At 54.2% G+C, this 13,741-nt stretch overlaps 4 protein-coding genes across 4 annotated transcripts; all 4 read right to left on the bottom strand.

Moving 5' to 3' along the window:
- Positions 1-33: 33 nt before the first annotated feature.
- On the bottom strand, positions 34-627 carry VE01_02946 (uncharacterized protein; the record flags this gene model as incomplete). The annotated part of the gene is made up of 1 exon (XM_018272450.1): positions 34-627. The coding sequence occupies one exon, from the start codon at positions 625-627 to the stop codon at positions 34-36; it is 594 nt and encodes a 197-aa protein (XP_018133144.1).
- Positions 628-1,889: 1,262 nt separating this feature from the next.
- Positions 1,890-5,830, bottom strand: VE01_02947 (uncharacterized protein; the record flags this gene model as incomplete). The annotated part of the gene is made up of 1 exon (XM_018272451.2): positions 1,890-5,830. The coding sequence occupies one exon, from the start codon at positions 5,828-5,830 to the stop codon at positions 2,114-2,116; it is 3,717 nt and encodes a 1,238-aa protein (XP_018133145.1). The 3' UTR covers positions 1,890-2,113.
- Positions 3,948-10,040, bottom strand: VE01_02948 (uncharacterized protein). The gene is made up of 3 exons (XM_018272452.2): positions 8,171-10,040; positions 7,871-8,117; positions 3,948-7,821 (listed from the first exon to the last, which is right to left on the bottom strand). Exons 1-3 carry the CDS (start codon positions 9,809-9,811, stop codon positions 6,290-6,292), a joined length of 3,420 nt encoding a protein of 1,139 aa, XP_018133148.1. The 5' UTR covers positions 9,812-10,040; the 3' UTR covers positions 3,948-6,289.
- A 789-nt stretch (positions 10,041-10,829) lies between these two features.
- VE01_02949 (uncharacterized protein) lies at positions 10,830-12,820 on the bottom strand. Its single transcript, XM_018272453.2, has 3 exons — positions 12,535-12,820; positions 11,252-12,479; positions 10,830-11,201 (listed from the first exon to the last, which is right to left on the bottom strand). Exons 1-3 carry the CDS (start codon positions 12,550-12,552, stop codon positions 10,969-10,971), a joined length of 1,479 nt encoding a protein of 492 aa, XP_018133149.1. The 5' UTR covers positions 12,553-12,820; the 3' UTR covers positions 10,830-10,968.
- Positions 12,821-13,741: the final 921 nt, after the last annotated feature.

The following is a 13,741-nucleotide window of genomic DNA, read 5'->3' on the forward strand; positions in this document are numbered from 1 at the left end:
TCGATCATCGCTGTAGAGAAAACAAGTTTAGCTTTAGTCCATTGTATCGAGGAACATGGGCCTAGCTCCGACTTCTCTTGCGTAACCAATAAGGAATGTCCGGAGGAAAAACCACTCTAAGAAAATAGGAAAATACTCACTTATATCTTCATTTGCCTCAGCCTCCTCCGAAACACTCACGACCCTGCTCACAAGCTCTACTCCAACAATCGCCCCCTCAGCGTTCGCTTCCACCCTTCCAATCCCATTCTGCATGCCACCAGCATTGGCTCCACCTTCGCTCATCCTCAGCACAATAACTCGAATCCTCCAATTCCCAACCCTCTCGATCCTCAGATTGCGAAACACGAAACCCACTCCCGAGCCGTCACTGAGGGTCGTGGCAGGGACCGCGAGGGTGCCAGTGAGGTCATCGCCGCTTACTCCCGATATATCCGCGATAGCGGACTCAATGCTTGCGGGGACGAGCGACGCGACGGCCATGAGGTTATTCGCAGTCAGGGAGGGATCGGGGGTGGGGGTCTCGCGGAGGATGAAGGTAGGTGGCGGGACGAGGGGGATAGATGGAGGCGTAGTGGGCGGTGGTTGGATGGTGAAGCTGTAGAGGTGTGGTGGAGTCTGAGACATTGCGGCTGGTGGGCTTGCGCGTTTGGATGAGGTGATAGACCTGTCTCCTAGTAGCTTCGGGGGGCGGGATCCTATTTCCGGGTTCCGGTGCGGTGGCTTCTTTCAGATAGTGAGGGTGCGTGTCTCAGGTCTCTTTTGAGTCCGGGTCCTAGCGCGTGAGGCGTCTTGAATCGGCGGTGGCAGAACAGATAAGGTGTGGAAGCTTTTTGACGTTGAGAAGGATTTCTTCGCGGGTCCAAGCAGACGTCTGATCTCTCCTAAAGCTTCCGTCGTGCGTCAAAGTGCTCAGTTGGATGGATATTATGTCTGTGGCAGGTTGACGACGATGTGAAGCCTCGACTAAAACCGAAGGAAGGGCGATGTGTACGGAAGGTGCAAACAATATGGTCAATGCATAAAGAGGAAGGAACGAACGAACATATATACAAAACTCTGCGCCCAGGCTCACCAAGAGAGCCAACAAATGGTCCTAAGCGGAAGAGGTCGATATCAGCTACGTGACTTTATAATATAGAACCTGTCTCGGCGACGTGGAAGAAAGGGAAGTGAGGCGTCAGCTTGGGCATGGTCACAACGGTGCGGGATACCACCCCCAATCACGCCCAATCCCAATAGACCGGTGATGGGAGTATTGGGGGCGATGGGAGTTATGGGGGTAATTGGGGGGTGATGGGGGCGGCGCGACATCGGGAGCTCAAAAGTGCCAGAGAACGGACGGAGGGTATTGCATAAGAGCATGCACGATCGCCGATCGACGATGAGGTATGCGGGATCAGCAGCATGGACCAGGGATACCATGTTCTGCTCATTACCACCACACGGCCGCCCTACCAATCAGTGCGTCAACACGGCGCGAGACAAGGCTTGGGCTCAGCCTTCCCGGGGTCATGAGGTGGAACATTTCAACAAAATTAAACGGGTCCCAGCTCCCAGCTGTACCAAATTACCGATGGGATGGGGCGGGATGGGGTTACATGGTGCCATATTGTAGCTTACCATACGGAGTATTTTATCGTATTGTACGAATTATACTGCATATACTGGACTGTAGTGGGCCAGTTGGGGGTGCAAAGTGGATGGTGGGAATTGCCAAGGTCCGGTAATCTTGGGGGCTGTTCTCCGCTCTCCTTAATTATGACAGGCACGGCTTACACACATCGAGCCCCTTTACTTCTTAGACAGCCTTGCACTTGACAGCTGAAGAACCCAGTCGGACACTCCCCAATCCATCCTGTTGGAGTCGAGAAGCCAGTCGGATCTTTCCCATTGCATCACTGTCTTGCTCCAAGTACACTTTATCCAACAATAGCTATTCCAAATATACTAAACAGACGCGCAGTCGCTGTGGCACGGCAAACCCCATCGTGTGCAAAACTTACTCTATACTCTATCCCAAAACCAAAACACCAGGTAAAACCAATATGTACAGCTCTGAAAGACAAAAAGAATCTCACCCGGAACGGCCACTTTCCGGAACCACCTTACTTTACAACGAGTTCGATGATGAATGGCTCGATACCTTCGTCAACGGCGCCCCGGCCTCATCATCTTCGATCGCCTCCTCGGGCACTTCCGTCGAAGGCAAGACCCTGCCTAGCACTCCACTTCCCTCCTCCGGTTCACCCTCCTCGCTCACACTCTCCACCGCCAAACCCCCCAGCGTCTCCGCAACCTCCATCGCAATACTCCCTTCTCTTCCAATGCTTCTTGTTCTTCCAGTGCTGCCCAGACTCTCCATGCTCCCTTCTCTCCCCATGCTCCGTTCTCTCCCCATGCTCCCCTCCGTCCCCGAGCTCTCTTCCCGCCACAGATTAGGCCCCCCCTCGCTCCCGCTTACTGCCGGTGCACTGCTTCTATCCATCACCAGCCTGTCCACCGCCAAAGTCGGGCTGGACGGCAAATAAACCCCCTCCAGAACCCTATCCACGACCCTCTCCACAACCCTCATTCCGCTTCTATCTTCAGCCACCTCGTCAGCCGCAACCGCCTCACTCGTCAAATCTCCTGATAGCGTTGGTGTAGCAGTACCTGAAGTTGCCTCTGTGCTCCTCCCCGACGTCTCACCACTGAAGATGCTCGGCGTAGCAGGTGATGGAGTGTCCGAACTGGCCCTAGATCTACTACGCAGATTATAACGAGGGGGATCAGGGACACGAGAAGCAAACACGCCTCTCTCCAGGTCCTCAACCTCCCGACCACGTCTTGCCGCGTTCTCTGCCTCTAAGGCCTCTTCATCAATCAGAATCTCCATTCTAAGCACACTAGGTGCCCGCGTAGGCCGATAACGCATTTCCAAATCTGCCATCCGAGGGTTCGTCCTCACAACTATAATACCAATGTTAGGATCCCTAAATCTTTCTTCAGAAGGCCCAAGCAAATCTGCCAATGCATGTGCACTGTTTCGGATCTGCTCTCGCGACATTTGAGGCGGTTCGGGCGTACTGGCACGCGCGGGAGCCAGTGAAGTGACATTGGCGTCGCTGTCCCCACCCGACGAAGACCGCCTCGCAGCCCGGGATAATCTCTCGGGGCTTGGGAACATGTCGTCAGCAGACCAGAGATTACCCTTATATTGTGAGCCTTCTGAGACTGCCATGGACCGTTTGCGAAGTCGTCGTGAGGGCGGCGGGGGCATGCTCTCTCTATCCGCCAAGAACCACTCAGCAGGCGTCGGAAGGTCTGGGCTATCGTCAACTACTTCGACGTGCTCTGTCATCTGGCCTTCTTCCCCTACAGTTGGAAGTGTATCTTCCGCTGAGCAGCGTGGCACCGGAGGCTCCGTGCCTTCTGAGATTGTGGTGGACCGAGGGCGTGGCTCTGAATCGGATAATGGCATGGGAACAGGCGCATCAATCTCCGGATCAGACCAACGCCTATATCCCGGAGCGCCATCCAACGGATTGCGGATAAGCCTCCCATCTCGCTGCAATATCCATGTTGAAGGCGATTCTCGTTCTGAAGCATCTAGAAATGGTGAGTCGCGGATAGACTGTCTCTTGGCTGGGCGTCTCTTTAGGGATGACTTATTGGGAGCTGGTCTCTTACGGCTGGGTCCTGGACCAAGATTTTCTTGGGCTGAATTTTCCTCAGCCATAGCATTTTGAGTGGTAGTCTCCTCACGCGTGGCCTCTTTAGGTGCAGACTTTTCAGACTTGGTATCTTCAGGCGCAGCCTCTTTCTTTGCAGGTGTTTCAGCCGTGGCATCTTCAAGCGCGGCCTCTTTCGGTGCAGACTTTCCAGACGTGGTATCTTCAGGCGCAGTCTCTTTAGGTGTGGATTTTTCAGAGATCAAATCTTCAGGCGCGGCCTCTTTAGGTGCAGGTGTTTCAGCCGTGGCATCTTCAGGCGCGGCCTCTTTCGCTGCAGACTTTTCAGACGTGGCATCTTCCGGTGTAGCCTCTACTGAAGTGCTCTCTTTGGGGGCTGATTCAGAAATGGGAGTTTCTTCAAGATCAAGGTCTGGAGTAGTTGCATCCCGGACAATCGCAGCTGGGGCGATGAGTGCCTGGGCGATGGACTCTTCCGCAGTAGTCTCTTGAGAAGTGGCCTCGAGTTTGCGTATCTCTTCGGGGACCCCTTCTTGAGCTGTCTCTTGTAATATGTTGTCCTCTTGTTCTGCTAGGTCGGATACTGCCTCCTCAGTGGATTTGACAGTGGGGTAGCTGTCTTGCAGTGGCATAGCCTCATCAAAATCACTTGTCGGGGCGTTTTCAGTAACCACACTTGGCCCTGGGCTATCATCAATCGACTTTAACGCGGCCTCTCCTGCTTTACCCCCCATCCTGGTGGTATTTTGCTCCGCCATTGCGGCTCGCCATTCTGCAAGCCGTATTTTGGCCAGCCTTGACTTCTCCTGCTTACGCCTCTCTCCGGCGTCTTCCTTGTCTGGCGACCGTGGAGCCAGACCAGGAGCCCCGTCATCGTTGCGCCCAGTAGGCGATTTCTCGTAGGCGCTATTAAAACTCTCGTTCCCTGTGTTGTTTTCCGGTGCAGCGAGATTGCCGCTGTCCACCAGCGACTGGAACATGGTCTCTCCCGCCTCATCTCCCATCTTGGAAGTATCTCGCCCCGCCCTTGCCGCGCGGAACTTCGCAATTCGTATTCTTGCTAGCCTCGCCTTCTCCTGCTTAAGCTCGGCTTCCTTCTTTCTCTGATCATCCAGTCGATTCATCATCTTGCCAGCCAACATAAATGCTGGCTCGTAAACCCTCTCTGATTCGTGGCTTGGTTCTTTCGTATTGAGGCTAATTGATGGGAGCTTCTCACTCATAATCCGCGCTTTAAAAGTCAGTGCGCCAATTTCCGCTGCCCATTTCCTGCGATGCCGCTCGATAATTGTGCAATGCTCTAAAGTCTCTATTGTCTCGAGTTCCTGCTGCTTTCGCGACTTCTCTTGGCGTTCGTGCTCAGAGCCGCTCTCACCACTCTCATCAAAGTCATCGTTGCCCCAATGTGCAGACACCACGCCCTCCATTGCCTCACCTCCCTCGACATCTCCTACCTCAACCACTGGCTTTCCCTTCCCCTTCCTTCTCACTCCTCCTCCCTCGTGACACCCCTCAGGACACTGTGTCCCGCACACATGCCGCTTAATTATCACAAACTCCGGTGTCAACTGCATTTCGGGTAGAACTCCCTCCACCTCTGCCCCTGGAAAATGTTGTCGTGGCACCATAGCGCCCCATTTAATCGACGGATTTCGCACAGCCATTGTCTGCACACCCCCGAACGCATCTCTCAGAGGGTCTTGCCTACGGGGCGGAACAGGCATCATATTCATATATCCGAACTCCTGAAAACGAATAGCTTGATCCAGCTCTTCCTCGATATTTCCTGGCCCAAAGATCGAACTAGTCGGCACCACGTCTGTGAGCGTGCTGCCGTCCTTCCAAGGTGGCACGATGATCCGCGGAGCATGTGCAGGTGGCGGTCCATGATGGTCGATGCCTAGCCGTATCATCTCTTGTTCTTCGAGCACCTGCCGCTTCAAGGCGCGCTTGGCTCCAGGGTAGCTGGCGAGAGCGGCGCGGGCTTCGAGGAGGTGGTTGCGCGCCCAGTTTACGCCTGGGTCGCTGTCGTCGAAGCTGACATCGTCGCTGATGTCACTGATGTCGGTGCTGAAGTCAGCGCTGGCATCATCGCCAGGGTCAGAGGGAGGTTCGTAAGGCGGAGGTTCGTAAGGCGGCGGCGGGTCCAAATCCATTTGGAGCTGGGATATTCACGTGGCCGTGGTGTCGCAGATAACGTGTCGGGACGATGTGGATCAGAAAAGTAGGATTGCTCTGGAGGGCCAAAGGTACAGGTTCCGTGTGCTCCATCATTATTGAAGGGAGTCATCGCCATTTAGTTATGGAACGTGCAGGTAGCGCACCTCCAACCGCAGCTGCCCATCGTAAGGAATACGAAAGTATGTAGTTGTAGCAATATTAGCCACATAATGAAGGAGCCACCCACTAAGCACCACCTTCCAACTTTCCAGCGCCCCTCCCAACCTTATGAGCAAGTTGCAAAGCATACATACATACTATGGCCCTAACCCAAGCAAAACAATCATAAATTCTTATTCTAAAGTAGGGTATCTCAATCTCACTCTCCTCATCCCTCCTTCCCAAGGGCCGCTAAAAACAACCGGATATCACATACAAGAAATGACGAGACAAATTCAGGCTCTGACGCACATCCCCTCCATCCCTGTCACCAAGTCCACATCCTCGACCTCACTCTTCACTTGGCCTCCCTTCAAGAGGGAGTATACCGACAACCCCACCTCATCCATCTTCTCCTTGTCACCTAGCACTTGCACCTCCTCCACTTCAACCATAGTCTCATCATCTTCCTCATCCCTCGCCTCCACTCCACTCGCCCCCGGAAATTCCACGACCCTTGCCCCCAACGTTCCCCTAATATCCTCAAACATGACTTCCATCGGGCAAAAATACCCCACCTTCCTCTTATCACTCCACGCAAGCACATGCCCACACGCACCACCCTCAGCAAGGACCCACGCTCCGCTATCCCCCGGCACCCCTAGCCCGCCCTCGACCGTGAAACTCTGGCTGGGCGTTTGCCTTCCCCGCAACTTCACCGTCGTCACAGCGCGCTGGATCCGCCCTTGCGTCACGCCTGACGTCCGCGCCACCGCGCGCACGGGCAGGCCACCCAGATGCGCAGTGGGGATGAGCGCACCGGGCCACCCCGCCGGCGCGCCCGCTACCTTGTTCCCCCCCGGTGCTCGGCCGGGGGAGAAGCGAAAAAGAGCCCAGTCGATCTCGTGTGTGAGGCCGAGGCTGCAAGCGCGGCGGCGCAGGCCGGATGAGGCGTGCAGCGAACCGAGAGTATAGGAGTCGAGGTAGTCTTGTGTCATTGTTTCGGCAGAGGGGAAGATGCGGGGATCGACGTCGTCGAGGGCGGGCTGGGTGACCAGGTAACCCCCCGCGCAGTCGGGTGCAATACCGCCGATGTCTCCTGGCTCGAGGAACGAGGATGCGTCGCTTAATATGCTAGAGGCGATGGAAGAAGTCTCGGAATCGCAGTCTGAAAGCTCGTAGCCTAGGGCTTCGAGAGCCTCGGTGGTAAGTGGTGCGGGCCCGGGTCCATGGTCAGAAGATCGGATGGTGGGGATAGTGGGGATGGAGTAATCGTCATCTTCGTCTTCAGAGTCGCTTGGGACATCGAGCATGTGGTGCACGGTCAAGCCAAAAGGCTCGCCGTCGACCATAACTAAACCACCAAAGGAGACAGGCATTAAAGCCTGACCCTCGGCGAAAGCGCCGATCGAGGCTCCATTCACTGGGCGCTCTTGGTGATGCGAGTTCTTGGGCTCGACGTAATCTTGGTCGCGTGCCATGGATCGTTTTGGCGCACGCTTACGTGACCGCATGACCTTACCACGGCACACCATCAACCCGTAGGTAGCGGAGTCATAGGAGAAGTGGCGCTTGAGGATGCTCTTTACTTTTGCAACACTGGTGCAGACGACGAGGATAGTTGGCTTGGCTTTCAGCGGCGTCTCGCCAATGATCTCGAGGCTAATCTCGACGGACTCGGGGTACTTCCGGTAGAATCCTCGGAGAGCGTGGTTAATCTGCGGCATCAATGTGTCGTGCCAGCGATCGAGGTGTTCCTGGATAATCTCGCTGCTTGGGAATCTCCTCGACTTCGGCTTTGGTCTGACGGTGGGGTCTTCGATTTGTACTGCAATTTATTAGAAAAGCGCGTTAAGTCTGACACCGAGACCACTCACCCATCGGGGACTTCTCGGAAATAGGCTCGGACTTAATATGAAGACTCTGTATCATCTGATTTATCTCGATATCCTCCGCTTTCATCTGCTCTTCTTTGCTTGGGCGCCTCGGCGGCGGCGGCGGTGGCGGCAGTGGCTTCTCCCGTCCAAGATTCCTCGACAATGAGAGACTAGACGAGGACGGAGATGACCATTTTTCAGACTTGGATATCTCAGGTGTGGCACTAACTGACAGCGATGAGGTGACCTAGCCGGGGGGTTAGTTACGAGCACCACATGCAATTATTGAACGGCACTCACCAGTAACTCGTCTCCAATGTCCTCATCTTCCTCGTCTTCAATAGCACAACACTTCTCCAACGAACTCAACACTCTTCCATAAACTTTCTGGAGCACCACATCTGGGCGAGTAACCGCACTTATCTCATCGTCAACAGCACCCCAACACGCTTGTACTGCACGCAGGTACGCAGTGCCACAGCGCGCCGCAAGCTGCTTGTTCACCTCTTCAGTCTCGACCTTGATATCCAGCGCAATACCAATCCCAGCAACGCCGTGGCGGATATCGCGCGACACGGTCCACAGCCCGATTTCCACCAACAGCATGGCGAGACTGTATAGGTCCAACGACCGCGACTCCGGCGTCAGGGGTGTGTGCGGGGTCAGTCGCGGGTCCAGCTCATGGCGGTACCACGCAACTTCGGCGGCATTAGCAGCGTCGGATGGCCGCCCCGGCTCTGGGAAGAGGTCATACGCAGTAAGATATGGCCGGCGCGCGTTGACGGCAGGGTGGACCCATTCGCCGTCAGGGCGTGGTTTTATCTGCTCGAAGAACGCGATGTTGCACGCCGCGAGGTTGCCATGCACAACACCCTTGGAGTGCAGGTCGAAGACACTCGTCGCTAGGTTGTATGCTAGCCGGTACCGGACCTCGAGCGGGGGCTCCTGAGCACGCATCTGCAGCATATCTGCGAGTCGGGTGTAGAAAGGACGAGATACGACGGAGTTGGACAGAGTCGTGGTGGGAAAACGCGCAGGCAGCTCGTACACGAGGCCGAATCGTGAGTTTTCTTCTTCAAAGTACCCGATTAGGTTCAACACGCCGAACTCCGGTCGCCCAGCCTCCTCGTTCCGTCTCTGCAGGCCGGCGAAGAGCTTCTCGAAGCGGGTCATCGATGGTGAGATGCCGGTTATCGAGTAGATAGGGTCGTATGAGGCAAACTCGAGCATTACGGGGAAGCACACTTCCTCGGATTCTGACGCCCAGGGCCTCATTGGAGCCTGCTTCGTCATATAGAGAATGGTTCTCTTGCCCATGTCCAGCACTTTCGGTAGACTATTACCGTCGGATTGCAGCGCAACGCCCGCGCCAACCCATCCCTTCAACTCCCTCGGATCAATCACCCTCGGTGCATCCATCCGTGTCTTCTCAAAGGCCCTCTCCTCCTCAATCACCATCTCGATCTTCCTTCCCTTCTTTGGCGGTTCACTCTGCCGCGCCCGCGAAATATCATAGAGCGTATCAATCGAGCTGGTCAGGTCGCGCACCAGGTCCTCAAAGCGCCCTTTATCCCACACCACGCCGCCCTTCTCCATCGGCGCCTTCTCCGCCCGCCCAGATGCCGCCCATAGTGGCTCAGCTTCCGCCAGCACTGCATTGATCGTTGCCATCACGCTCCCTGCGACATCCGCCAGACCCGCCGATGCGAGTGCCTCATCGATGTCCGCATCTTCTGGGGAGTCCGTACGGCTCGCTTCGCTCCACCGCAGACCCCATGTTGTAAGGCGGTCTTTCTGAATGCGCAGTTTGCGGTGTAGGTTGCTCAATTCGGCGTCCTCGGCGCGCGCGGGGTCGGCAACGAATGCGAGCGATGATTTGGTGTCCGTATACATCTTTGTGAGGCGCCGCTGCAAAGGCAGCGCAAATGGTAGGAGAGACATCGTAGAGTGCGGGGTGTAATTTGTGAGAGATTCCCGATGGTAGCTGGATTTGAAGGGGATCGTGCTCTATAAAGTCGTGCCCATGTCGTTGTAATCGCTGTAGGTGCTTTTAATATATGGTATATCGATGTTTGCAACCGACATTACCGTCGTTGGCGACGCTGTGGTGATATAGGTCGTCCTTAATCTGTCTACCTAGCCGCCCAGCCCTCACGTCTCCAGAGTGACGTTCAACGTGCCACAGGGATGTCCCAAATGCATCTGCCTGGAGTTGTCGTTGGTGTCTGCCTGGCCTTGTGATTGGTTCGTTAACTCGGATACGCCGCATTTCCAACCCCTGTTGCCTAAAAGCTGCTCAGCCTTGTCAGCCTCGTAGCGTGGGCGTCGTTGCACGTGATGATGCCAACATTATGGCCGATTTGTATTATATTTAGATGCTTCTAATAATAAAGAGAAAATTTGAGAAAATCTGCTGTTTAAACGGATATGAAATCTGGTGGCACCAGGGGAGTCGATATTTAAACTAAACGGTATACGATCTACAAACCCAGCCAAAGCAGCAGGTGCTATTATCGTAGACAATGAATATAGGAAGGGAAAGGGAAAATTAGTCTGGGAGCATGGCGAGCAAAAAAACTCATTGGCTCATGACTCGGCTTGAGTTTCTCACACTGTCTGGGAGTATAGCTAGAGCTTGAAATGGCATCGATCGCCTTGCATTAGTCTACAGAAGGATTAGTCCCGACAGGAACCGACAACAAGAACAACCCTCAGCAGATTAACTGACAGATGGCTAACAGTAAAATTGATTCTGACGGCAGGGTTATTTATCGAGGGAGCCATAAGCTTCTTGAGAACCGAATCCAACGTCTCCCATCACATATTCAGTTTTACCAATCGATAAGCTCTTGGTTCCGGCATAGCTCGACAAGATTCTACGCATCTTCGCTCCCGATTCCTACATGCCAACATGGGAATCAGTTTACTGGTGGTATTATCGTAGCATTGGGCCGGGTACTACCATAGAAACTTAAATTCTTACATTCTAGTAATCATTCCAATCCCCTTTCTATTCTAATATTTGTCTATTCCAACATCTAATCAAATCACCCCCAGCCCCTATCTCAAACAAGCTGGGGGGGCTACGCCTTGGCCTTCTACCTCGCACCTCCCACTCCCTCCCCCAGCCACCAAAGTGTCCCTGCAACAAGATGCAAGCTTCCCGTAACCAGTACATCCACCCCCGCCCCAGGCTCTCCAATTCTCTTCGCTAAATTCAGCGCCTCGGCCAACTGCAATTCAAATCGCACCTCCGCATTTGGATGCAGCTCTTTCCATACCCGCTCATATACATCCAGGGATGGAAGCGTTGTTGTGGCCACTTGCTGATCTGCCATGCGGTTAGCGTGCGTTTCCTGGAGAAGAAAAAGGGGGTCTTACCTAAAGACATAGAGGCCGAGAAAGTCTGATCCGGATCGTAGGTCGTGAAAATGACGAGCTGCACACCACTCCCCTTCAACGACTCAGCCAGACATCTGAACACAGCCTCTGTGTCCCTGCTGTCCGAGATCTGGCTGAACACCAAGACTCGCGCTCTATCCCCTTCTTCCAGCCCATCCACAAACCACCGCCCCGCAACACCAATACTCATCTCATTATGCGCCCCATCACACCACCACCTCTCCCTCCCCCCACCCCTCTCAACAACTTGAAACCGTCCCGGCCACTTAAACCCCTCAACCCCTCTTCTCACACTCTCCTCGCTCAACACTTCCCCCCTCATCCTCTCCAAAAACGCCCGCACAGCCACAACAGCAACCGCGCAATTCCCCATTTGTACATCCGGCTTGACACCTTGCACCCCCGGCTCCTCAGTCCCCGTTACAACCTTCACATCCCCGCCAAACACCCCCCTCTCCTCCGCCCTCGCCCTCAATACCTCCTCCAGACCCTCCTCCTGTGCAGACGAAATAGCAACCGCGCCGGACTTCAAGATTCCCGCTTTGTGCCACGCAATATCCTTCATCCCCGGTCCAAGCTGCTTCACATGATCACGCCCCAGCGGCGTGACAACGGTCACCACGGGCTTCTCCACGAAATTCGTAGCATCGTACTCGCCCCCATGATGCGTCTCAAGGACTACAGCCCCAACGCCCTCTTTGATAAACGCATGCAGAGCTACAAGAACACATAGCTGGAGATACCGCGGCCTTTCCCCTTTCTGGCTTTCCGTAGCCGTGTCCCCGTCGAAGAGACGCTCCCAAACTTCGAAGAAGTACTTTGCGAATCCGCGCTCATCGATTGCCGTGCCGCTGATCCGGACACGCTCTTGTGGCACAAGGAGGTGCGGAGAGGTATACATCCCCACACTCCGTGGCCACCCGGTCGCAGCTCCATGAGCGAGGAGGAGCGCTTCGATGTATGCGCATGTACTTCCTTTCCCCTTGGTGCCGGCGACGTGGATGATATTCAGAGCCGCAACGTCTGCGGGAGAATGCCCCAACTCCTCCATCCAGCCGCTCATCCCCACTATCCCAGGCTTGCCCCTCAATGCCTCACCACCGACCCTGAACTCTGGCTTTAGCCCCGCATCGCGTGCTGCATCCTTTGCCAATGCACCGCTGGGTCTGCGCACTCGCCGGCGGGTATCCAGCAGGGCTATCGCATCCTGGGGTTATGTTAGATTGTGTTGCGCCATGTTGATAGATAGGCGGCATACGCACCTCATAACTCCCCCCCATAACTCGTCGCCCAATCCCCCTCCGCCCTCCCGCAACGGCGCTCAAAAACCCGCGCACCGCGAACCTTTGATAACCCCCCGCCAAATCCCGTGCCCAAAAAACAAAGGCACCGGGAAACAACAAAGAGTGTAAGTGTATGTAGCTTAACGCATTGGTGAATGCGTGTGTTTTATATCATCCCCATCGTGTGATTTGTCCTGTCCTGTCCTGTACAGTTTGAGGTACGATATTAGACTGAGTGGGGGTAATTACCGCAGTTGTGGTTGGGGGTCCAGAGAGGGACGCGATACTGCCGCCTGAATATGGAAGGCGGTCAGGTCTAGCAGGTTTATTTTGCGTGAGAGGTGGTCCCGGGCCGTGTTGTTCCGGTTTGGCGCATATCATATCAGTGCTACTAAGATATGCGCCAAAACCCAAAATACTATTAGAATTTACATGTAGAACCACAAAATTTCAATAGTATTTATTATATGTCTTTTTGCGCATATTCGCCCATAGCATGCGCACAAATCGGAACGCGGTCAAACTTTGTTCAAATTTTTCCACTTCCGGTTTCGCGCATAGCTGTGTTGGATATGCGCCAAACCCCCAAAACATTACTGGCATCAACGTGCAAGACCACAAAATACCTATACTATTCTACGCGTATTTGCGCATATCTGCCCATGACATGCGCACAAACCGGAACGCGGTCGAACTCTGTTCCGGTTCTTCCGCTTCCGGTTTTGCGCACATCAGTGGTGGATGTGCGCAAAAACTAAGGACGCCTCTAGCATCAATGGGGGAGACGGCAAAACCCCCGTACTATTATAATCAGATATATGTAGAATATATCAGGTATACCACAATACCCCCTCCGGTGTAATAGACTTCAAAATCCCCTAGGAAATACAACTATACAGTTCCACGGGGTTTTCAGATATCTCCCCCCTGAGAGACGAGAGGGGCGCTCTCATACAACCATTGTATTGTTTTTAGTAACCGGTGTTCGGTAGGAGAGGTGTCTTTGCCACCAGGAGCTTCGACAAAAAATATAACCAATGACAGCTATGGGTTCACGATCATGTAGATATGAATATAATACAAATTAATATAATCTCAATCGCGAGGTATGCTCCTCCTCCCATATCCATTTCCAACAACTCTCCTTCTCTCCGTCTCCTTCCCTCCGTCTCCTTCTCTCCGTCTC

This window comes from Pseudogymnoascus verrucosus (genome assembly GCF_001662655.1).
Source record: "Pseudogymnoascus verrucosus strain UAMH 10579 unplaced genomic scaffold scaffold_7, whole genome shotgun sequence".
Taxonomy (NCBI): domain Eukaryota; kingdom Fungi; phylum Ascomycota; class Leotiomycetes; order Thelebolales; family Thelebolaceae; genus Pseudogymnoascus; species Pseudogymnoascus verrucosus.